The sequence below is a fragment of the Sorex araneus genome, chromosome 8 (genome assembly GCF_027595985.1).
Source record: "Sorex araneus isolate mSorAra2 chromosome 8, mSorAra2.pri, whole genome shotgun sequence".
Lineage (NCBI taxonomy): Eukaryota > Metazoa > Chordata > Mammalia > Eulipotyphla > Soricidae > Sorex > Sorex araneus.
The window spans coordinates 37,886,740-37,909,769 of NC_073309.1; the positions used below are offsets into that span (position 1 = coordinate 37,886,740).

The following is a 23,030-nucleotide window of genomic DNA, read 5'->3' on the forward strand; positions in this document are numbered from 1 at the left end:
CGGAAAAATAAAACACATCCAGCACGCATTATGATGCAGGCGTGCCCGGAAGGCACTGGCTCTCGGGGAAGCCGCACGCGCAGCCGGTCGCTGGGCAGCGGGCGAGCGCGGGTACCAGCCCCGGCGCGCGGCCGGGAGGATGCGCCGAGCGGAGCCTCTCGGCCTCCCATCGCAGGTTCGGGCATCTCCGGGAGGGCCTGGGCGCGGCGCGCGCGCTCGGGGCTGGATTGGTGACGCCTGGGCGCGGCGGGCGCCTGCGCAGAGGGCGGCGCGGAGGCCGAGGGCGCGGGCCGGGGCGCGGCGAGGCCCGGGGCGCGGCGTGGGTGGCAGCGCGGGACCCCCGGCCATGGCGGACGAGGAGCTGGAGGCGCTGAGGAAGCAGCGCATGGCCGAGCTGCAGGCCAAGCACGGGGTGAGCGCGGCCCGGCGCCGGGCGGCGGCGGGCGCGGGCCGCGCGGGGCGGCCTCGGGGCGGGGGGCGCCCCTGCCGGGCTTGGAGGGTGGGGGGGCGGCGGCGGCCGGCCCGGGACGCCCACCCCGCCGGGGCCCCCGCGGGCGCCGCACTCCCGGGGCGGGGGGAAGGGTCTCGCCCGCCGGCACCCCCCTTCGCACTTGGTCCCGGGCCCACCCGGCCCCCAGTTAGCTTCTAGGGTCCAGCCGTGCCGAGGGGAGCTCGCGGCAGTGTTGGGGGTGTTTGGATTTTTTTTTTTTTTAATTTTCCGGACCTGGCCCACTGTGCTCAGTGCTTGCCCTTGTGGGTCGGGCTTGGCCGGAGGCGCCGGGCATCCCCCCCAACCACGAGCACGCGCGCAGGTGCCCGCGAGAGCCCGCCCCCCACCCCCCTCCCAGTTTCTTTCCATCCTACAGTGGAGTCGCTTGGCCAAGGGTCGAATGGTTTGGGTTTTGTCTTGCAGGATCCCGGAGATGCAGCCCAGCAGGAAGCGAAGCACAGGTAGGGGTCGGGGAGCCCGGGTGTTTTTTTTTTTTTTTTTCGGGGGGGGGGAGGGTTGTTTGGAACTTGGAACTTGTCTTCTTAACTTTGAGTCTTGAAATGTCATTTCTTAGTAGAGAGGGTTCCCTCCCCCAACTTGTTAGGATGCTGTTTTTGCGAATGCGGTCCTTGTATTTATTTTTAAACTTTTTTTTGAGATTGAATCACTGATAGACCCTTATAAAGCTGTTCAGGATTGGATTTCAGTCAGACAGTGGTCCAGCACCCATCATCTCTCCACCATAATGTGCTCGCTTTACTCAGGGGCGTGGGGGAAGGCTGTAAGGACGTTCACAGCTTTGGTGGTGATGGGCTGATAAGTTTGTTTTCAAGCCCAGCTGTGATTGTCTTGGAAAGAAAGGTGGGGCTAGGAGTACCTTGGGGATGCGCTAGGCATCCACGTGTCTGACTTATCAACTGAAATACTAGCCTTACTAATTTTTTTTTCTTTCATCCCAGTACATACAGAGCACCTCACCCGCAGCAGAATGAATACTGAATTAGCATATGCAAACGATTTTTCTCATTGATAGGGCTTTGGGTTTTTGTGTTGTTGCTGTTGTTTTTAAACAAAATTTAACCATCCTCACCACTAACCTGCCGTCCATGGGTGCTACCTGTACTGTCCTTTTGGTGCCACCAGTTACTAAAACGTGTCACCCTACAAACCTAGCAGTGTAAATCACATTGGAAGGGAGGTAGAATGACTCTGGGGTTGTTCCTGGCTCTGCGCTCAGGAATTACTCGGGAGCTGCTCAGAGGACCGTATGGGGGAGGGGGTCAGAGGCAGGTTGGCCTCATTTTCCGCAAGTGCTCTAACCTGCTGTACTGTCCCCCCAGCCCCGAAGTGTAACTCTTAAATCACAGCTCACATTCCCTTCCCCGCTCCTTGCCATTGAAAAACTTATGCAGCCTTTACCTCCTGAGCACTAGCTCTGGTCCAGGCATTTACTGTGTCAGGAATAAAGGCAAAGAAAAGTTGCTGCCCTGAAGTCACCTGCATCTGTCTACTATTGGACAGGCAGTACATACCTGGGATAGTGCCTGGAAGAAAATGCCTTTCATAAATTCTGGGACTTGCTTTATCCTCACGTTTGAGATTGGGTCGTCTTATGATGCATCACTCATGTCCTGTGTTCTTCAGGGGACTTCCCTTTCTTCTGCCATCACCTGGGTATATCAAACCCCAAACCTCTTAGAATTAAAGTCTCTGCTTGAGATTCTCCCCTCCCACCACCTTGCTCTTTTGATTTCAGACAGCAGAGCTGCAAGACCGAAATACTCAACACTCAAGGTCTTGGTTTTGATTTGCGGGCCAAACCTTTTAGGTGCTCAGGCTCTGTGCTTGGGGCCACATCCGAGTCCCCAGGAAGGGACTCGGGCACAGCCACCATGCTATGGCTCCAGCCGAAGTTGGAGTTTTGAGGGACGTTTCTCTTCCTCTGCTTGGGGCCAGTTGAGTGCCCACATCTTTCCTTGCTGCTCTGCCGGGGAGGCAGGTTGGTTTCCTAGTTATCTCGTATTGAGGATGCCGTGCCCTGGTACCCAGCTTTAAGTTGGGTTTTCCCATTAGACATCTCAAGGCTGTTATGTTTTCATATACCAAACTGGTGTGTCTGTGTTTTATATATAGAAATGATCTATAAGATATGTTACACAGTTAACCCATTGAAGTGATAAATGACATAACAATTACACATTGTATATATAAAACCTATGTGTGTGATACATAAAACTGGTGAGATAGTCGAGGCATTTTATTTTATTTTTTAGCCGAGGCATTTTATTTATTTATTTATTTATTTATTTTAATTTATTTATTTTTAATTAGAGAATCACCGTGAGGGTACAGTTACAGATTTATACACTTTTGTGCTTATACTTCCCTCATACAAAGTTTGGGAACCCATCCCTTCACCAGTGCCCATTCTCTACCACCCGTAAACCCAGTGTCCCTCCCACCCTCCCCAATCCCATCTCCCCCCCACCCCACCCTGCCACTGTGACAAGGCATTCCCTTCTGTTTTCTCTCTCTAATTAGCTGTTGTGGTTTGCAATAAAGGTGTTGAGTGGCCGCTGTGCTCAGTCTCTAGCCCTCATTCAGCCCGCAACTCCCTTCCCCCACATGGCCTTCGACTACAATGTAGTTGGTGATCGCTTCTCTGAGTTGACCTTTCCCCGGAACGTGAGGCCAGCCTCGAAGCCATGGAGTCAACCTCCTGGTACTTATTTCTACAGTTCTTGGGTGTTAGTCTCCCACTCTGTTATTCTATATACCATAGATGAGTGCAATCTTTCTATGTCTGTCTCTCTCTTTCTGACTCATTTCACTCAGCATGAAACTTTTCATGCCCATCCACTTGACTACAAAATTCTTGACCTCCTTTTTTCTAACAGCTGCATAGTATTCCATTGTATAGATGTACCAAAGTTTCCTCAACCAGTCATCCGTTCTGGGGCATTCGGGTTTTTTCCAGATTCTGGCTATTGTAAACAGTGCTGCGATGAACATACATGTGCAGATGTTGTTTCGATTGTACTTTTTTGCCTCTCTGGGATATATTCCCAGCAGTGGTATTGCTGGGTCAAATGGGAATTCAATATCTAATTTTTTGAGAGTCGTCCAAATTGTTTTCCAGAAGGGCTGAACCAGTCGGCATTCCCACCAGCAGTGAAGAAGGGTCCCTTTCTCCCCACATCCTCTCCAACAGCGGTTGCTTTTGTTCTTTTGGATGTGTGCTAGTCTCTGTGGTGTGAGGTAGCCGAGGCATTTTAGACTCAGTGAACTGTAGTAATAGTTCATGGCTTGTGAGAGGGAAATGGTCTTGGAGGTCTGCGTCAGGCTTGAAACTCTGAGTCCTCAGATGGGGAGTATTAGCACAGCCAGCTCACTCCCTCTTAGCTGCAGCCAAAGACTCTTTGGGAGGGAAGGGTTGGCACTGACAGGCAGCCCTGGGCCTTGCATGTGTTTGGGCCCTTCCCGTTACCTCCCAGGCCCAAGAACCTTTGCTTTTGTCTGTTATGTGTTAAGTTTCTCGAAGGACTTGGTTTGGTGCCTGTGGATTTTGCAATATTTGAAGCTTCTGTCCTTTGACTGTAAAACTAGCTCCTGCGTAGGAAACTGCAGAGATAGCTGCGTTGTTAGTTTCCTTTGCACGCCCTCCCTAGAAACAAAGTGGAGCCTCTCAAAACTACAGGACCTTGTTCTAGCTTGATCACAGTTACTGAAATCTCCTGAAACTCCGCCCTGGCTCACAGCTGCTTCATCTCCAAGAACATTACATGGATTAATCACTTGGTTCTTCTGGGTTGCCCAAAACCTCACCGCAGGTTTCTGACACCTTTCTCACACTTGGTACTAAATAAGTGTTGTTAGAGGTTGAACTAAATATCCACCCTGAAGTATGGAAAATGGAAATGTTAAACGTGGTAAACCGGCTCTCAGACCCGTGTTTGTTGGGGGCCCACACCCTTCGGTGCTCAGAGGTAATTACTTTTGGCTCTGGTGTTGGGGATCAAACTCAGGTTAGCCACGTGCAAGGCAGGCGCCCTCCCCACCCTGCTGTCTCCCAGTTCCTCTTCTGCTGCTGTGCACCCTGCCCCAACCATAGCTGTCTCCACACACAGCCGGCTTCCCTCTTGAGAAATGTACTACTGAATCACATCTTTATATGCTCAATAGGAATGCTGGCGACTTCTTAAATTTGCATGACCTGTTTTTTGTTGTAGGGAAGCGGAAATGAGAAACAATATGTTAGCCCAAGTTCTGGATCAGTCAGCCCGGGCCCGGTGTAAGCATCTTCAGTTTCCTTTACGTTATTTCCATAGAGTTGACTTAGTTGAGCAGGGAGATCTATGTGAAGTTACTGCTCTCTCTAGATTAAATACTGAGTCTCACGTAATACTTGCGTTCCAAATTACTTGTAAGATGCGTGACATGTCTAAGTTAATATGCTTAGATCATGTTGAAAGTACCGTTTCAGTCCCTCTTAGCACAGGGATGATCTCTAAGTCTGTGAGGGTTAACATGTAAGAAGCAACTCTTAGTGGAGTCAGGCACAGGATATAGCTGTTCGTTGATGTGCTAATGGCCACTTGGGGGTTTCTTGCAATCGTGATTACACTGTATGTTATAATTTATCTTAAACAAAAATATAACACGTAGAATAAGCCAGTTGGAATGTTTTTAGTATCTTCTGTCTTGTAACTTGAAGCTCTTTAGAAGCCTCAGAGCACCACAGTTGTCTCTTTGTAGTACTCTGTGTGTACATATATTTTCAGAGGGCCATCACACATTTTCAGAATCAGTATAGTGTTTAGAATCCGCTGTCTCCCTTTTAACCTGAGATCAACCACTACCTGTCTGTGGCCTTGGCTGAGATTGATGTGCCTGAACTTTTAAGTTTCTTCATTTTCAAGAAGGGTCACAAAACCAACTGGCCTGCCTTCCTTGTTAATCTTCATACATAAAGTCTGAGTGCCTTAGTTAGATGTCAGCGTAGAGTTTAAACATGTCATATAGACGGTATAACATGTACATTTGTACAACTTTTTGTATGTTTGTTTGTTTTTAGTAAGTAATTTAGCACTTGTAAAGCCTGAAAAATCTAAAGCTGTAGAGAATTACCTCATACAGATGGCAAGATATGGACAGCTAAGCGGGAAGGTAAGCCTGGACTGCCTCATTGCAGCTTTTCTTTTTCTTCTTTTTTCTTTTTTTTAAAATTTTTTATTAGTGAATCACCGTAAGATTCAGTTATAGACTTAAAAACTTTACTTACAAACTTTCATGCTTGTGTTTCATTCATACAATGGTCTAGTGCCCATCCCTCCATCGGTGCCCATTTTCCACCACCAATGGTCCCAGCATCCCTCCCATCACCCCTACCCTGTCTTCCCCCCCACCCACCCCACCTCTATGGCAGGGCATTCCCTTTTGCTCGCTCTCTTCTTTTGGGTCTTGTGGTTTGCAGTAGAAGTATTAAGTTCATCATGTTCAGTCTGTAGTCTACTCTCAGCCCGCATCTCCCATCCCGAGCGGGCCCTCCTAGCACCCTTGACTTGGTGGTCCCTTCTCTATATGAGCTGCCTTTTCCCCCAGCACGTGAGGCCGGCTTCTGAGCTTTGGAGTAATCTTCCTGGTACTTATCTCTACATCTGCTTTACCAGAATATATTTTTTTAAAAAATCAATTTTCTCTTCCAGTAACAGAGTTCTTGTTGATAATTTCTATGAAGAGATTTCATAGAAAAGAGTTCGACTTACCATAAGCCCTAAAAGATAACCGATGGCCCCCCTGGAATGTTTCACTGCTCTCCCAGTAGTGCTGTGGATCGTGTTGGCGTCTCTCAGTTCCGGGCCTCTGAGGGTCAGCTAGTTTTAAGAGCTTGTCAATGCCCCTGAGTAATGCAGAGGCCCTGCCGGGTATGTCCTGTACACCAGGACCCAGACGCGCCTGCCTGCACCGGGACACAGTGTCTCCCGCTAGGAATCTGTCGATGGCTGAAAGACCGGCTCATCTTTCCATTATCTTTGTGTATCTCCTAAAATTAAAGTTTTCAGTCCCTGACACATGATTACATGATTACAGTGGCCTCAGGTGACTGTGCTTGTCACTGCTGGTGGTGACACAGGCATTCCGAGACACCCCCTCCCACCCTCCACTCCGGGTTTTCCTGAGGAATACTGAGGGGTACTGCCTCCCTCCCTCCTGAGGTTTTTATTTGGAACTTAACAGATCAGACCAGTAGTTTCAACCTTCCATCTCCTCCCCTCTTCCACCTGTGAAACAGTTCAGTCTGCTGAGAGACATTCTGTGTTTTAAGAAAGTATGTTTTTCTTTCCGATTATTCTAGGTTTCAGAGCAAGGTTTAATAGAAATCCTTGAAAAAGTTAGTCAACAAACAGAAAAGAAAACAACAGTTAAAGTAAGTTTCCCGGATGCCCATGGAAAAGAAAAAAGATGGGTTATTTCGAATAATGTGTTAAGTCTCTTCTGCTTCTGATCATGTGCCATCCCATCCTTTTCAATTGTAACACTTGGAAGTTTTGGGGGGAAGACTGCATATATTAAGTAATCTAATATTTTTTGGTAGGATTTACTCCTGGCTCTGTGCTCAGGGACTCCTAGTGGCGGTCAGAGGACCATATGTGTGTGGTGCCAGGCATAATACCTTCGTCTTTTACATGCAAGGCAACCACCCTGCCCACTATACTATATTTCTGGCCCCAGCACTCTTTTTTAAGATTTCTATCTTCATTCTTCTCCTCTTACAAGATCTTAAACATAGGTTGTTTTAAAGAAAGACAATAAATGTCTTAATGTCTTACAATACTAAGGAATTTTTTTTTCCCCAGAAATCTGAATTAGGCATTATTTTATTAAAAAAAAAATTTTTTTGTGGTAACCAGGGATCAAACCCAGAGCGTCACACATAGGAGGCATGTGACCCTCCGCTCTGCTTCCTTAACAAGTTGATGCCAGTATACCACTGCTGGCTCAAATGTAAATGGGGTTAAATTGACAGATTGCAATTAAGTGTATTAAGCATGTTATGCCACTCATATAATTCCCCCTCTCCCAGTTCAACAGAAGAAAAGTAATGGACTCTGATGAAGATGACGACGATTATTGAACTTAAAATGTTTAGAGACTGGACCTTAATGGAGCAATTTGAGGACAGATAATACTTGGCAGAAGTCCCAATCTAATTAAATGTTTACTTTGTTTACTGTGTATATGCCTTTAAAAAAAATAAACTTGTTATGGAAAACAAAACAATTTAGGCATAGTTGCCGAATGAACAGAAGGTCTGCATTTTGAATTTTTTCCTTTCCTACCGAAAGCATATGTGTAACAGCATGAATATATTCTCTCTGTAACTGTGACATTAGTGTTAAGTAGGAAAATGGCCTCAGCAGAAATAGAAACTGCACAAGCATTCTGCAGTGAGAGGGAACTAGCAAATGCAGGTTATAGCGCAGAAAGTAAAACCCGTCTGAATTACACTGGGCCAACTCTAATAGTTGTGGTCCAGTACTTCTGGACAGAGAGAATACAGAGGTGAAGGCACTTGACTGGCATGCAGTCCACCCCAGCACTACGGGTGGTCCACTGAGCCCAGAGCCAGGATTAGCGCTGGAGTACCACCACTGGCCTGCCCCACCCCCCGCAGGGAAAATAAAAACTGGTATTTCTAAAGCATGACCTTTGGCAGAGATTTCTTCCTAGGGACAGTAGCACTGTCTGTAGCACTGTCATCCCATTGTTCATCGAGTTGCTCGAGCGGGCACCAGTAACGTTTCCATTGTGAGACTTGTTACTGTTGTTGGGATATCGAATACGTCATGGGTAGTTTGCCAGGCTCTCCCGTGCGGGTGGGATACTCTTGGTAGCTTGCTGGAGAGGGGCGGAGGAATCAAACCCAGGTCGGCCATGTGCAAGGCAAACGCCCTACCCGCTGTGCTATTGCTCCTAGGGACAATACTTAGATTTAATGAACATTGATTCCTAGCTTGATTTCATTCGTAACCTCCTTTCCAAAGGCAATGAGAAGAATTATGTAACAAATATCCCATTGTCAACTGGAATTTCTTGTTAATTCAACAGCAGTAAACTGGTTTGTAGAAGAAATTCTTTTTTTTTTTTTTTTTTTTTGCTTTTTGGGTCACACCTGGCGATGCACAGGGGTTACTCCTGGCTCTGCACTCAGGAATCACCCCTGGCGGTGCTCAGGGGACCATATGGGATGCTGGGATTCGAACCCGGGTTGGCCGCGTGCAAGGCAAACGCCCTACCCGCTGTGCTATCACTCCAGCCCCTTGTAGAAGAAATTCTAACAATAAAAATCCAGTTGAGGTGACTTCATAATTAAATTGTTCAGTAAAATGTTTGGGTCCTTTGTGATTAGATATTTTGATAAATGTGCTGGGTTCTTCACTTATAAAGTTGTAAGGTAACTTAAAGTAGATGGGATCTTTTGTATTTTACACCTGCTAGGTCATGAACATGAAAATAAGCTTAAATCTTGAGTTACTGGTGTTTGACCTTTTAATTAGGTGTCTTAGCCCTCTGAAGCACCACTTTAGATAAACTTTATTAAACATTTCATGAGATGACTAGAATTAGTGTTGGGAAATGTGATTTACAGTCTACTATTTTTGACTTGAATTTGTGACTATAGTCAGTGAAGAAAGCCAGCATTCAGTTTCCAACAAATAAGTAGAACCATTAAGAACATTTGAAAAACAGGAACAGAAGGAAAGTAAAATTTGAGGATGTGAGAGCAAAATAAAAATAAAAGGTCTTGGGGCTGGAGTGATAGCACAGCGGGTAGGGCGTTTGCCTTGCACGCGGCCGACCCGGGTTCGATCCCCGGCATCCCATATGGTCCCCCAAGCACCGCCAGGAGTAATTCCTGAGTGCAAAGCCAGGAGTAACCCCTGAGCATCGCTGGGTGTGGCCCAAAAAGCAAAAAAAAAAATAATAATAAAATAAAAGGTCTTTTAGATCTGTTACATAATTCTCAGCAAGTTTTACTACCTGCTTTCTCTTGCAGAATGGTCACCATCCAAGTGGCAACTACTGACATAAAATAAAACATCAGATGTCTTGGGGCCAGAGCACCAGAGCAGTTATAGAGTGGGGAGGGCGCTTGCCTTGCACGCAGCCGGCCTGGCCTGGGTTTGATCCCCCATACCCCATAAGGTCCCCGAACACCACCAGGATGCAGAGCTGAGCACTGCTGGGTGTGTCCCCTCCCCACCCCCAGGGAAAAAAAAAAAAAAAACGAAATAAAGCATCAGTTCCCTGTCTTTAGGGACACTTGGGAATGGAAAGTGGTTCTGTGGAGAAGGGACGCAGCGCCACGGCAAAGCTTCAGGGTAGAGGCCTTCCAATCCTCTGAGAGGGGAGTGGTCAGTGTAGACCGTTACAAAATTCAGGGGCCTCTGCAATAATACAGCAGATAAGTGTTTGCCTGGTGGGTAGCCAATCCAAGTTCAATCCCTGACTCCCCACACAGCCCCGAGAGTCCACCAGAGCCAGGAGTGATCCCTGAGCACTGCAAGGTGTGGCCTGTACAGCAAAACCCAGCAACTAAAACTTTCTAAAGTCAGCTAACAATCCTTTGTGTTCAAAACTTGCCTCCACGAGATAGAAATTTGGCTTTCAGTGCCTGAGTGTCAAACCAAACTGTACAAAGGCTTATGTACAGAGAACATCTGGAGAAAAGCCTTTTTTAAAAATAATTAAGGCAGTTGTTCAGGATATCCCGAAGCCGGCTGGCTCACTGGTTACCAGAAGAGCTCCTGAGGAAATGTCTCCCTGGAGACTGGCAGTCCCAAACACGGTGCTCCCACTGCCAGGAAGCAAGTGCAGGCAAGTTGGAAACTCTTGACAGTATAGGGCCGGGCTGACTCAGCCAATCTGGCCTTGACCCCAGCAGATCTGGGGACTCAAGCCAGTTATCCACCCTTCTCTAGTCTATCATTAACCTATCATTAGACATCTTTAACCAGCCAGAGGAATTGTTAAAGAGGTTATACATGAAAGTTCAAAATTGCAGGAACCCCCAAACGAGGTAGTATCAATTACATGTATTTGTATCTTGGAAGTGACTCTGCTAGTAAGTTGTATAGGCCATAATTTTTTAATTAGGATAGCATGGAACCATAACAATTTAATTCATGATAGTCTCTTAAAAGTTGGCATGAGGGGCTGGAACGCTAGCACAGTGGGGAGGGCGTTTGCCTTGCACGTGGCCAACCCCGGTTCGATTCCCAGCATCCCATTTGGTCCCCTGAGCACCACCAGGAGTAATTCCTGAGTGCAGAGCCAGGAGTAACCCCTGTGCATCACCAGGTGTGACCAAAAAAGCAAAAAAATAGTTGGGATGAGGAGGGGTCAGGGTAGAACACAACATGCCTTACATGGGTAAGGTCCTGTGCCCAATACCTGGTGACCTGAGCCCTGCTAGATATAGCCCTGGTGTCCGCAAGTACCACCAGGTATGACCACTCTAAAGTGACAAAAAGAAAAAGAGGAAAACTGGCAAAAAAATTTACAAATTATTAATGCTTACCCTCTTTGGGTTGTATTACAGTGATATTCTGATTTTTGTTTTAGGGGTTTGGGGCCACACCATGCAACGCTTAGAACTTACTCCTGCCTCCATGGTCAGGGGTCACTCCTGGAGGTACTCAGGGGACCAGATAAGAGTGCTGGGGATTGAACTGGTGTCAGTCACATGCAGTGCAAGCACCTTACCCACTGTATTGTCTCTGGCCCTGTGTTCTGACTTAACAAGAAATGTGTGGATCGTAGGTCTGATGTGTACTGAAGTCAGCCAGGTCAGGTGTGAGTAATGATGTGTTCTGAAGTTGACATGTTTCAGTCCCACTCTGGTCTGTAACTGGAAAATAAAATATGTGTCCACCCAGCAGGAAAAAGTTTTCTACCCACAATGTATATGTCTATAGTGGTGACGCTGAGAAACATACAGTTTCAAAAATAGAAACCAAAAAAACCTTTCAGGACACACTGAAGAATCATAAAGTTTACTGTTTCTTTTTCCATCATTTGGCACATATCCAAGGCACGTTAGAAAATTAGAAATCATAAATTACTTCATAGAAAAATAATGAGCCCCTCCCATCTGTACATACGACAAGTTATTTCCATAAACATGCACAAAACCATCGCCCTATTACAAAGTTATTGGGAAATGTACTCAGACAAACCCTTGTTCGCAGCTCTAGGCCAATTAATAACGTAAAAAAATAAGAGTTTAATCTGTAGAAATTTATAAAAAGGAATAAATGGCAATAAATTTCAACTTAATCTGACCTGGTTTTGTGCTGTGTTGAATCGGAATCAAGAGACTAAGAAAAGATGTGCCAGACCTACTCGAGTTCAGTAACCATCCACCAGGGGTGACGTTTTAGGGAGATCCTTAATGGGAAAGGACATTTCTAGAGACACTGCAGCTGGTACATGTGCAGTGACAAACATCTCATTCGTTGGAAGAGATTATCCTAATTATTCCCACATACATGGAGTAGAACAGGCCGAACCTGTCCTTGGCTCCAAAGTGAACATTTAAAATGGCTTTTAGGCATCTTTGGGTTCAAGTGCTGCTTTGTAAAGGAACATTGTCTGGGTCCTGTCTTCCTCATTTCACTGTGACACTTCCGCCCGGCCTCCACCATACTAGGAAACCTCAGTGGCTTGGCTTCAGCTGATCCCAGATGGGGGAATTTTTTTTTTTTTTTTTTTGCTTGTGATTTGCTAACTTGCCCACATCACAGAAGGCTAGCACCTTACAGGAGGAGGTCAGGATCTGGAGAGGAAGAGCCGGATGCTTAACGGGAACCGGTCCGTCGGCAGGGCATGGAGAGCCCTGGGATTTCTGCCCATTTCCTCTCCAAGTGTAGCCATCATTGCACTGCTTCCCCTGGGCACAGAAAAGCTTTCGGGAACTTTCTCTTCGTCTCTCGAGCCAGTTATCTGAAAACTGTTACTTCCTAAGCTGTGCTCGTGCTCACATTTTGTGGAGGACTCTTCTCAGCAGCAGAAGTTACTCTGTCTCACTGCTAAGACTGGGACGCGCTGGCCTCCCGGGCACCCGGCAGGCCCTTGGCGACAGCCTCGTTGAGTGTGTGTCTCCGGAGCATGCGCCTGTTTCTGGGGGTGCCGTGTTTCACCTCTGTGCTGCCACTGCCCTGCTCGGTGGTCGGCGCTCGGCTCTGGTCCGGCGGGTTCTTTTGTTTCACTGGACCTCTTGGAAGCCCCGCCTACAGGAAGGTACAATGCAGACAGTTCCCGTTTGCAGGGTGCCGGAACTACCCCCACGAAGGTGAGCATCACCCATGAGCACTGGGTACAGATTCCTGTGACTGAAACCTCCCAGGCCTCCTTGGGAGTTGGGACGGGCGACCTTCCCTCACCTCCCTCACCTTCTGGAAGCCTGGGAAGCCACAGCCCAGGCTGCTGCCATCTAAGCCTGTCCACTGGCCCTGTTCCACCAGAGACTCAAATCTCGCAACGGATGACAGAGTTGCAAAAATTTCTCGGGCCCCTGTTCCTGGCTGAGACCTTTGGGGCACTCTCAGAGTGGGGTGGGCCAGCTCCTACCCCATGCTCTGGCAGCTGCTCCCACATCCCCAAAGCGGCTGCCCAGTTAAAACTTTAAAACTCCAGGGGCTGAATCGATAGTACAGGGGAGGGCGTTTGCCTTGTAAGCAGCCGACCCAGGTTCAATTCCCGGCGTCCCCTATGGTCCCCCCCCAAGTGCTGCCAGGAGTGATTCCTGAGTGCAGAGCCAAAAGTGACCCCTGAGCATTGATGGGTGTGATCCAAAGAGGGGGAAAAAAAATTTTAACTCTAGCCAGAATGCCCAGTAAAGAAGAATTCTGGATTTTCTGGCGTGCCTGGCCACTCTCCAACACTGACATCACAGTAGTATGTGGATGGGATGGAACACAGAAGCCAATCAATCTCGACTAACAAAAATACCAACACAGGTGGTTAACTTGCAACAACCACTTAGTAAATCCTCAGACAAGAACTTAATGTCCCCAGCATGAGATACAATCATTTTTAAAAACTTTCCTCTATAGAAAACGTTTCTGAGCATTCTGTATTAAGGGGTTACAAGCAATTATTGACAATAAATGACTGTCATCGTTCGACAGGGGTAGGCTTGAGGGGTGACTGGGGAAGTGGATACAATGGCAGAGGGCCAGTGACAGTGGTGGCGGCACTGGTGTTGGAATCCTGAATGCCTGGGAACAGATCATCATGAACAACTTTATGGTTTTTTGGGTTTTTTTTTTTTGCTTTTTGGGTCACACCCAGCGATGCTCAGGGGTTACTCCTGTCTTTGCACTCAAGAATTACTCCTGGCGGTGCTTGGGGGACCATATGGGATGCCGAGGATCGAACCCGGGTCGGCCGCGTGCAAGGCAAACACCCTACCCGCTGTGCTATCGCTCCGACCCCCATGAACAACTTTATAAACCACGGTGTTTAAACCCAGCGAGGGGGCGGAGGAAAAACCTACTTTCTCCAAAACAAGAGATTTAGCACGGTTGGATATCTCTCCCAACAAGCCTGGCCACATCTCATGATCAGTGGACACAGAGGCCAGCAGCAGTTCAGACATGTCCTGTTTCTGAAGCGTTGTCCCAAGCAGCGCCATGGGGGGCTGCTGTGTCCAGTCCAGCTGCTAACGCTGCAGGACTAAGCGAGAGGGCCACGCACGCAACTGTGGCTGAGCCACGCGGCCTCGTGTCTGAAGAGGCATCACCACCGATACACAGACGTGTTCTCTTAGGCAAGGGGGCTGAGAGGAGCAGAGGGGGCTTAGAGGAGCAGAGGGGGTTTGGAGAAGGGGTCATTGCCCCCACAACACAGCAGGGGCGTGGCTTCCTGTGCACGCGGCTACTTCTCACTTGCCCTCAGTTCCTTTCTTAGCCCCAAAGGGTCTTTTTATTTTATTTTTAATTTTAATTTTTTTTTTTTTGCTTTTTGGGTCACACCCGGCGGTGCACAGGGGTTACTCCTGGCTCTACACTCAGGAATTACTCCTGGCGGTGCTGGGGGACCAAATGGGATGCTGGGAATCGAACCCGGGTCGGCTGAGTGCAAAGCAAACACCCTACCCGCTGTGCTATCACTCCAGCCCCCGGGTCTTTTTAAATGTAATACGTGAAATCTGTCCCTCTGGCTGCCCCAGGAAGTATTCTAATTTTTATTGTTAACTTTCAACAGTCAAAGGAATAATGAACCTAGCAATGTGTTCACCCTGGATTAGTTATGGAAAAGTCAGGCTTAAAATAAAGCAAAGGTGATAATAAACCAGTGTTTAATAACTCACCTCATGCAAAGAATCCTCGGTAAAATTTGGGACACTTCTATCTCTTGTCATGATCTCTCTTGAACTCTTTGCCCTGAAACTGAAAGGAAAGGGAAATGTCGGAGATGGGGCTATGACACTCCGGATGCCCTTGGGCAGTGCAGCTCTGACTCAAAGCTGGGGACAGACCCCGCCCCCACCCCCCCACCCCCCCCCCACCCCCCCCCCCCCCCCCCCCGTCTGTCTCAGCGGGGAAACTGACCGCAGGGAAAGAGCCGGGGTTCTACTCACTTCAACTGACCAGCCGGGTGAACAAAGTAAAATTGTCTTGTAAAAGGTTCATCGGGGAGATCGTACATTTTTGAGTTCCCTGTAGATAAAGAGATAACCTTCTGAGAACATCCAAAATTTAAGCATTGATTTAAATTTAAAAGATACACACTCTTGCCATTTTCTTCGTTCGGCAAAAATGTAGAAAATAGCATGGTGCACTTGCTGAAGGAGATAGCTGACATCTTACTACTGTGTGCCGGCAGAGAAGAGACAAATCCTTAATACACTTCCATTCCCCCTCAGGCAATCACAGCCAGACAGCCTCGGGGTTACACAGATACAGAAATAAACTATAAAAACTTTTGGGGAAAAAAAAAACCAACTTCATTCCCATCCTGTTTATAACTTCTGTTCTCAGTGCCATCCACCAGACAACTGAAAAATAGTTTTTAGGTAGCCTTTGCCCCTGGCTGTCCAGGACACGGTCCCAGGAAGCTCTGAGAAAACTTTCCGGGGGGGGGGGGGGGGGGCTCCTCCCCAGACAGTGAGTGGAGGCCTGTCTTCAAAGGCAATGCAGAGGGGCTGGAGCGATAGCACAGCGGGTAGGGCATTGGCCTTGCACGCGGCCGACCCAGGTTTGATTCCCAGCATCCCATATGGTCCCCCGAGCACTGCCAGGAGTAATACCTGAGTGCAAAGCCAGGAGTAACCCCTGTGCATTGCCAGGTGTGACCCAAAAAAGAAAAAAAAAAAAAAGCAATGCAGAGAGCATCGGTCTACCTTCTTAAGAAACACTGCAACCAACAAGGGAGCCAGTGTTCCTACACCTCTGATAGAGATGGAACATACACACCCAGAGTGTATGCCTTTATCCCAAGCAGCCCAGCCTGGGTCATAATGCCACTTTACATTCACAGCTAGAACCAGCAACCACTCGTGAACTTCCACATCAACCCCCCCGCCCCCAGGAGAACAGCAGAAAGAATGTGAGCTCTTACATTTTTTCCTGATCTTAACTGTAACGTAGTCCTTGGGGTCAGTTTCACCGACATCATCTAACGTGGCCACACAGCTTGGTACGACCTGAAGTAACTCCATTATTTTTGAATTCTACAATTTGAAAGGGAAAATATATATATATTTTAAAATTCCTTCTATGCAGGTTATTGCCTCTTTTCGACCTGAAAGTCCTCGGCATGGCCTGGGTGGGAAAGCAGAGTGGCAGCTCCAGGCAGGACGTGGGCGCCGTCCAGCCTGGCTCTGCTCGGGGCCTCCCATCCTGTGGCTCCCAGTGAGCAATAGGGTCTATTCGTGTGGGGGCGGGAGCTCACCCACACCCCCGAGCATGCATCCTTATCACGTGACGGACAAAACATACTAACAGAGCTTTCAAAATGTCAGTTCTGCGGCTGGAGAGATGGGACGGTGAGTAAGGCACTTGCTTTACACAGTGGACCGGGATTCAATCCCCGGCACCCCTGTGATTCCCGGAGCCCCCTAGAACTGATCCCTGAGCCAGGAGTAAAGCCCTGAGTACTGAGTGTGCCTCCCCCTGACACCCCCCCAAAAAAGAAGTCAACTCTGAAATGACCCTGCAAGTCAAAAGCTGATAACAATAAATCTGAGTGGGTTGGATTTAAGGTGACTTTCACATGACAACCTATGTGGAAAACGAGGTAAGAGATTCAAAACCCCAACAGTAAAGAGGTAACCCCAGCACCCGGCGGGGGGGGGGGGGGAGGGGGGAGGGAGGCCTTTCCCTGGCATTTCTGCAAGAGAAAATCTCAGGGCTAGGGAGCGGCGACCTGGCCGGACTCCAGACGTCTCAGAGCAACCGGGAAACGAAAGCCTTCTCCTTCCTGCCGCCGAGCCCAGGGCTGGGGAGGGGCCCCTGAAGCCAGGGGTGAGCCAGGACAGGGCCCCTCGAGGGTCTGGGCGCGCTCCCTGGGACCCGGCCCCAGCCCGGGCCGCGTGCGCGCTCACCTGCTCGGCGCAGTCCAGGGCCGTGCGCTGCCTCTTGTTCAGCACCTGGACGGACGCCCCGTGCAGCAGGAGCAGCTCCACCACCAGGACCCGCTTCTCCAGCACGGCCGCGTGCAGCGCCGTGTTGCCCTTGTCGTTGGTGGCGTTGATGGAGGCCCCGTGCTGCAGAGAGAGCGGCAGGAAGGTGCGTGTGTGGGCGGTGGCACAGCTGGGGGCCGGGGTTGGTGGGGGGTGGGGAAGGGACACGCCGCCGGGCGCTCACCTGCAGCAACAGCGCGGCCACTTCGTGGTGGCCACCGGAGCAGGCGTAAATGAGGGGGGTGTTTCCGCTGAGGTCCTTCTTATTGGGCTTGGCGTGAGCCTCTAGGAGACACTTCACCACCTGGCGGGCAGAGGACAAGGGGGCGGCACCGGTCAGAATCCAGCAGCGGCGGGGCTGGAGTGATAGCACAGCGGGTACCGCGTTTGCCTTGCACGCAGCCCACCTGGGTTCGATTCCCAGCATCCCATATGGTTCCCGCCAGGAGTAATTCCTGAGTGCAGAGCCAGGAGTAACCCCCAAGCATCGCTGGGTGTGACCCAGAAAGCAAAGAATAAAAGAATCCAGCAGGGGAGCCCTCTAGGCTGCAGACAGGGAGAGCCAGGGAGGACCCGCCCAGCTGAGGGCAGCCCTGCTGCAGGCTGGGACTCGGGGGTTCACTCCATCCTGTGAAGAGCTCGCACCCTCGCCTCAGGCTCTAGGGGCAGGAAGAAGGGAGTGGAGAAGCTGACAGTGGAATTGAATGTCCCGACTGTCGGACTTGTGAACAGTCCACAGTCACGTTTCTGGCGTGGCTCAGCTTTGTCTGGACCACACGTGGCTGTGCTCGGGGATCAATCCTCGGGGATCATCACAAGGGCAAGCAGATGTGGTACCCGGGGTCACACAGCGGCCGACCAGTGCCTTACCCATGATACTCTCTCCAGCCCTGTCTGGACTCCCTGACCCCCCCCCACAAGCCCCCCTAAGTCTATCAAACATGGGGTCCCAGGGATCACACTGCTGCGGACCAGTGCCTTACCCATGATACTCTCTCCAGCCCTGTCTGGACTCCCTGACCCCGCCCCCCTGCTGAGTCCCCCTAAGTCTGTCAAACATAGGGTACCAGGGATCACACTGCTGCCGACCAGTGCCTTACCTGCTGGACTCTCCTTCCAGCCCCACCATGATTTTGGGCCCCCTTCTCTGGGGCCCCAGCTTTAGGGGGTACCACTGGGCACAGACTACGGGATATAAAGGTGGGGAGAGTTGGGCAGAGCCTCAGTGACAGGCACCCCAGCACTAGACACCGTGCCAGCTGGGGTGAGTCAGAACTGCCCCCTTGGTGCCCCCAGGAGGGGCACGCAGTGGAAGGAGGGGTTGGTTGGCTCTTGGGTTCTGGGTTCTGGAACGGAGTGACTGGCCAGGTGCATCTCCAGATCTCACCTGGGCAGGAGGAAAGCCCCCCCCCCCCCGCCGGCAGCATCTCGGCCAAGTGATCTACGCACCCAGGGCACTGCCCCTACCTGGAAATGGCCCTTCTGGCTGGCCAGGTGGAGCGGGACGGCCTGGCTGGCGTTCCTGGCGCCCACGCAGGCACCATGCTTCAGCAGGAGGGGGACGAGGTCGGCCCGGCCGTGCAGGGCGGCCACATGCAGTGGGGAGGAGCCGTCCTGGTTGGTCACATTCACACCCAGTCCGCTGGCAGGAATCTTTGCCAGCTTCTACTCGGCACCGATGGCGGGAGCAGAAAGGACAGTTCATAGTTGAGGAGCCAGGTGGCAGAAACCGAAGCCCTCCATTCCTGCACACACCCTGGACAAAACCTGGGGCCACAATGGGCTGCAGAATCAGGTCCCCTGCAGGGGAACTGCCCCTGGCCGAGGAGGGAGCAACACTTCAAAGGGTGAACTGCCAGGCATGGTCCGAGCCCCTCCACCCCTCTCCCCCCCAAGTAGAGAAATCATTAGAAATAAGCGGGAAGGCAGGAAGAGGGACACTAGCCGCATCATAGGGATTCTGGAAGAGAAAGGGGGAAAGTGCTGGTGCAAGAAACAATAGCCAAGAACTCTGAGGAGGGCGACGCATACTCTGATCCCAGAAGCCCCAAGGGATCCAAACAAACCCAAACAGGAGGACACAGGGTAATCAAATAATCAAAGTGGCAGGCGGGGACTGGGGGATGGGGGAGAAGAGAGAGAGAAAAAGAGAGAGAGGGAGAGAGAAACAGAGACACAGAGAGAGAGAGGTGAGAGACAGAGAGGAGAGTAAGAGAGGAAGGAGAGGAGAAGGAGAGGGAGAGAGAGAGAGAGAGAGAGAGAGAGAGAGAGAGAGAGAGAGAGAGAGAGAGAGAGAGAGAGAGAAGCAATAAGAGAAAAGCAAAGACACATACAGAGACCCCGTAAGATTCATAGAGTTTTTTCCAGTGAAACTTCAGGTCTGAGGAGAACGGTAGGATATTCATTCCTCAATGAAAATACTCTATCCTGCCAGGGAACTCCTCATATTTGCAGGCATGATAAAAGCATTTTCCGACGACTGATAGTAATCTTCACTGCCTCTAAACCATTCACTACCTCTAACCTTATTTGCCCAACATACAGATGGCCTCCAAGAACAGTCTTATCTGAAAGGCAAGGAAACAGCACTCGGAAACAGAAATGTAAGTGAGGGGAAGAGGAGACTCACAGAGGGAACCCCGAGAGTGAACATGAGATTTGTTTTTAATTCCAAAGGGCCAATAAGCTGCGAACTCTGGATGTAAAGTACCCAGAAACCTCAGAGCAACGGTACTCGGGAGAAGCCAAGAGGAAGAGTGGAATGGGAGCAGGTCTCTGCAGGGACAGGCCCGCCTCCCCACGCAAGCCGCCAGCACAAGGGCAAGCCAAGGAAACAGTCATACGGCAAAACACCCAGACTCTCAGAGAAAAATGGCAATTTTTGGTCAATAACTTTTTGTCAGTAATTTCTGTAAACAACAATGGACTGAACCCCACTTCTGCCACCTAGCAGAGATGTGCCCCAAAGCTCACAGTGAGCACAGGCTGGAGCCAACGAACAGCGGGGAGGGCGTTTGCCATGCACATGGCTGACCTGGGTTTCATCCCTGGCACCTAATATAAACCCCCCGCCCTGAGCACCTCCGGGGGAGTGATTCCTAGTGAAGAGCCAGGAGTAGGCTCTGGGCACTGCCAGCTCTGGCCCCCAAACCAAAATAATAATAACAACAACAAAATAATAATAAAGGCTCTAAGTCAAAGGCTTACTGTAAATCAATCTTATAGGTCAACAGTTGGTTTTTAGCAGAGGCAAGGATGCCATACATGTACTGGGCCAAACAGCACTCAAGCTAAAGGTGGAGATGAACATTACATACTAAGGCATCACTGTATCGAGAGAACCAAACGCTTATAAACATTATGTGCCAAAGAAAGGGGTAGCAAAGTACTTAAAGCAACCACTAACAAACCAAAGAGACACCAACACAATGGAACAGGAAACTTTATGCCAGATCACCCAGGAAGAAAAAGAGTAAAGAAATGAGGCCTTATGTGAAAAGCTGAAGAGCTGGGATTAACAGGCATGTATAGGACCTCCCTCTCCCTCTCATCCACACCTCAAAAAAATGGAATGCATATTCTTCTCTAGAATATGTAACACATGGGACATTCTCCAAGACAAATTACATGCTGGAACACAAAGTAAGTGTCCATAATATCCTGAGAATAGAAATCATTTCAAATCTCTTCTCAGACTACAATGCTACAAAGGTAAAAATTAACCATTAAAAAAAAAAAAACAGGAAAAGCTCAACCTTAGAAAACTACACAATGTACTACTCTGTTAAGCAACCATTAGCTCAAAGGGAAATCAAAGAAGTAAACAGATCCTACAGGAAGCCAAAAGCCACACTCAGGGGAAAGTTCATAGCAATACAGATTACATCAGGAAATAAGAAAAAGCACAAATATCCTAGACTCACCTCTCAAGAGACTATACGAGTAACAAATAAAACCCAGAGTAAATACGTGGAAAGAAATAATAAACCAAGAATATAGAAGTCAAGGAAGCAATTAAAAAAATAAAGCTTAATGAAGCCAGGAACTGGTTTTCCAAATGAATAAACAAAATTGACAAACTTTTAGCAAGACTCGCAAGGAAAAAAAGAGAACAATGCTAATCAGAAATTCAAGAAGAGAAGCAACAGTAAATAACCACATAAATACAAAAGATTGTAAGAGATCATGAACAACCTTACGCTACTAAGTGAGAACATCTAGAAGTGGAGAAAAATTTTTGTTTGTATTGGGGCCATATCCAGTGGTGCTCGGGGGGTTACTCCTGCTCTATACCTCTATACTCAGGAATCACTCCCGGAGGGCCCAGGAGAACATGTGAAATGCTGGGGGCTGGTCACAGGCAAGGCGAGTGCCCTTCCCACTGCATTATCTCTAGGGGCCCTTAGAAGTAGGGAAATCTCTAGAATCACCCAGCCTCCTAAGACTGAATCAGGAGGAAGAAGGAACCTTGACCAGACCAATCACTCGTCAGTTCAAGGGAATGGAACAGTCATCAAACATCTCCACAAAAATGCCCAGATTGATACATCTTTCACCTCTTTTCCCTCTTCCCTCTCCTTCTTCCTTCCCTCCGTTCCCTCCCTCCTTTCTTTCTTTCTTCTTTTTTGGAGATGGCGGTGGGGGTCCCACCCAAAGGTACTCCTGGCCCACTCCTCGCTCTGTGCCCTCCAGCAGGCATGGGGGACTCTATGATGCCAGGGATTGAACCTGGGTCGGCTGCTTGCAAGGCAAGCGCCTGACTCCAGCCCTCATTTTAACTAATTCATTTTTTTAAATTTTATTTTGTTTCTGGGCCATCTGATGCTCAGACTTACTCCTGGCTCTGCACTTAGGGATCTCTCCTGGTATGCTCCGGGATCATATAAGGGTGCCCAGTACGGAACCTGGGTCAGCAATGTGTAAGACAAGCATTTATCTCTTCGGTCCCAACTCGAGTCACCTTTTTTTTTAATGACTGTCATGAGAGAAAAGAAAACTAAGGAACACAGTCTGTATTCCTGTATTCGGACATCTGAATGGCAGAAAGAGGGAGAGAGAGAGAGAGAGAGAGAGAGAGAGAGAGAGAGAGAGAGAGAAGACCCCTCCCCTGCCTTTCCCACCTCCTTTCTTATTTTGGGCCACTCCAGGTGGTACCAGGGCTGCCCCAGGGGTGTCTGGGGGCCCACACAGTGCCAGGTTCGGAACCTGGGCTTCCCACGGTCAAAGCACCCTTGGCAGGGGCCTGACCCTGGTTTGATGCCCAGCCCCGCCTGACCTCTACCTCCACCCAGCACTACCAGGGTGACCTGGCAGCCAGGCCCTTGCCCTGAACCATCCAGCCCAGTTGCCCGAGCACAGCTGGGAGTGGCCCCGGCCATGCTGAGCATCAGTTATGAGACCCCAACCACTACAAAGAAATCGACAAAGGATTGGTTTGGGGGTGGGGTGGGGGGCAAACTCAGCTTAAAGAAAGGGCTTCTCACAAAGAAGTCAGGAAAATAAATGGGCAGTCAGTGAGCATATAAAATTTAGCTATCAGAGAAAAGCAAGTCAAGATCAGGGCCAAAAGTCAAGTGCTGTGGTGGATGTCCAGAAGCCAGACCACAGCCAGAGGGAGGCCAGTCTGCCCATTCCAGATAAAACCTCGTGACCACAGCCGTGGTAACAGGTAAGCCACACAGGACCCAGAAATGGCACTCCTGGGCTTTCAGCTTAGCCAAACCGAACTTCATGTGGCCACACAAGCCCTTTTTCTCTGTCGTATCTGCAGCTCCAAATCGACCTGGGTGTCCTGCGGCAGGTAAACAGTTCAACCACGGCACACACCGGCCAGGCAGTACCACGGGACAA

The 23,030-nt window shown here is 49.4% G+C and overlaps 2 protein-coding genes across 2 annotated transcripts in view; one reads left to right on the plus strand and one right to left on the minus strand.

Moving 5' to 3' along the window:
- The first annotated feature begins 247 nt into the window (after positions 1 to 247).
- PDCD5 (programmed cell death 5) lies at positions 248 to 8,627 on the plus strand. Its single transcript, XM_055146317.1, has 6 exons — positions 248 to 412; positions 914 to 951; positions 4,720 to 4,781; positions 5,565 to 5,656; positions 6,846 to 6,917; positions 7,575 to 8,627. The coding sequence occupies exons 1-6, from the start codon at positions 347 to 349 to the stop codon at positions 7,623 to 7,625; spliced, it is 381 nt and encodes a 126-aa protein (XP_055002292.1). The 5' UTR covers positions 248 to 346; the 3' UTR covers positions 7,626 to 8,627.
- Positions 8,628 to 11,531: 2,904 nt separating this feature from the next.
- ANKRD27 (ankyrin repeat domain 27) overlaps positions 11,532 to 23,030 on the minus strand; it is a 60,240-nt gene continuing 48,741 nt past the window's right edge. Inside the window, exons 23-29 of the mRNA XM_055145503.1 lie at positions 18,648 to 18,845; positions 17,365 to 17,484; positions 17,103 to 17,264; positions 16,118 to 16,229; positions 15,138 to 15,216; positions 14,868 to 14,946; positions 11,532 to 12,783 (exon numbers count right to left, since the gene is read on the minus strand). Coding sequence (XP_055001478.1) covers positions 12,583 to 12,783; positions 14,868 to 14,946; positions 15,138 to 15,216; positions 16,118 to 16,229; positions 17,103 to 17,264; positions 17,365 to 17,484; positions 18,648 to 18,845 — 951 coding nt within the window. The 3' untranslated portion in view covers positions 11,532 to 12,582. The remainder of the gene's footprint in view (positions 12,784 to 14,867; positions 14,947 to 15,137; positions 15,217 to 16,117; positions 16,230 to 17,102; positions 17,265 to 17,364; positions 17,485 to 18,647; positions 18,846 to 23,030) is intronic.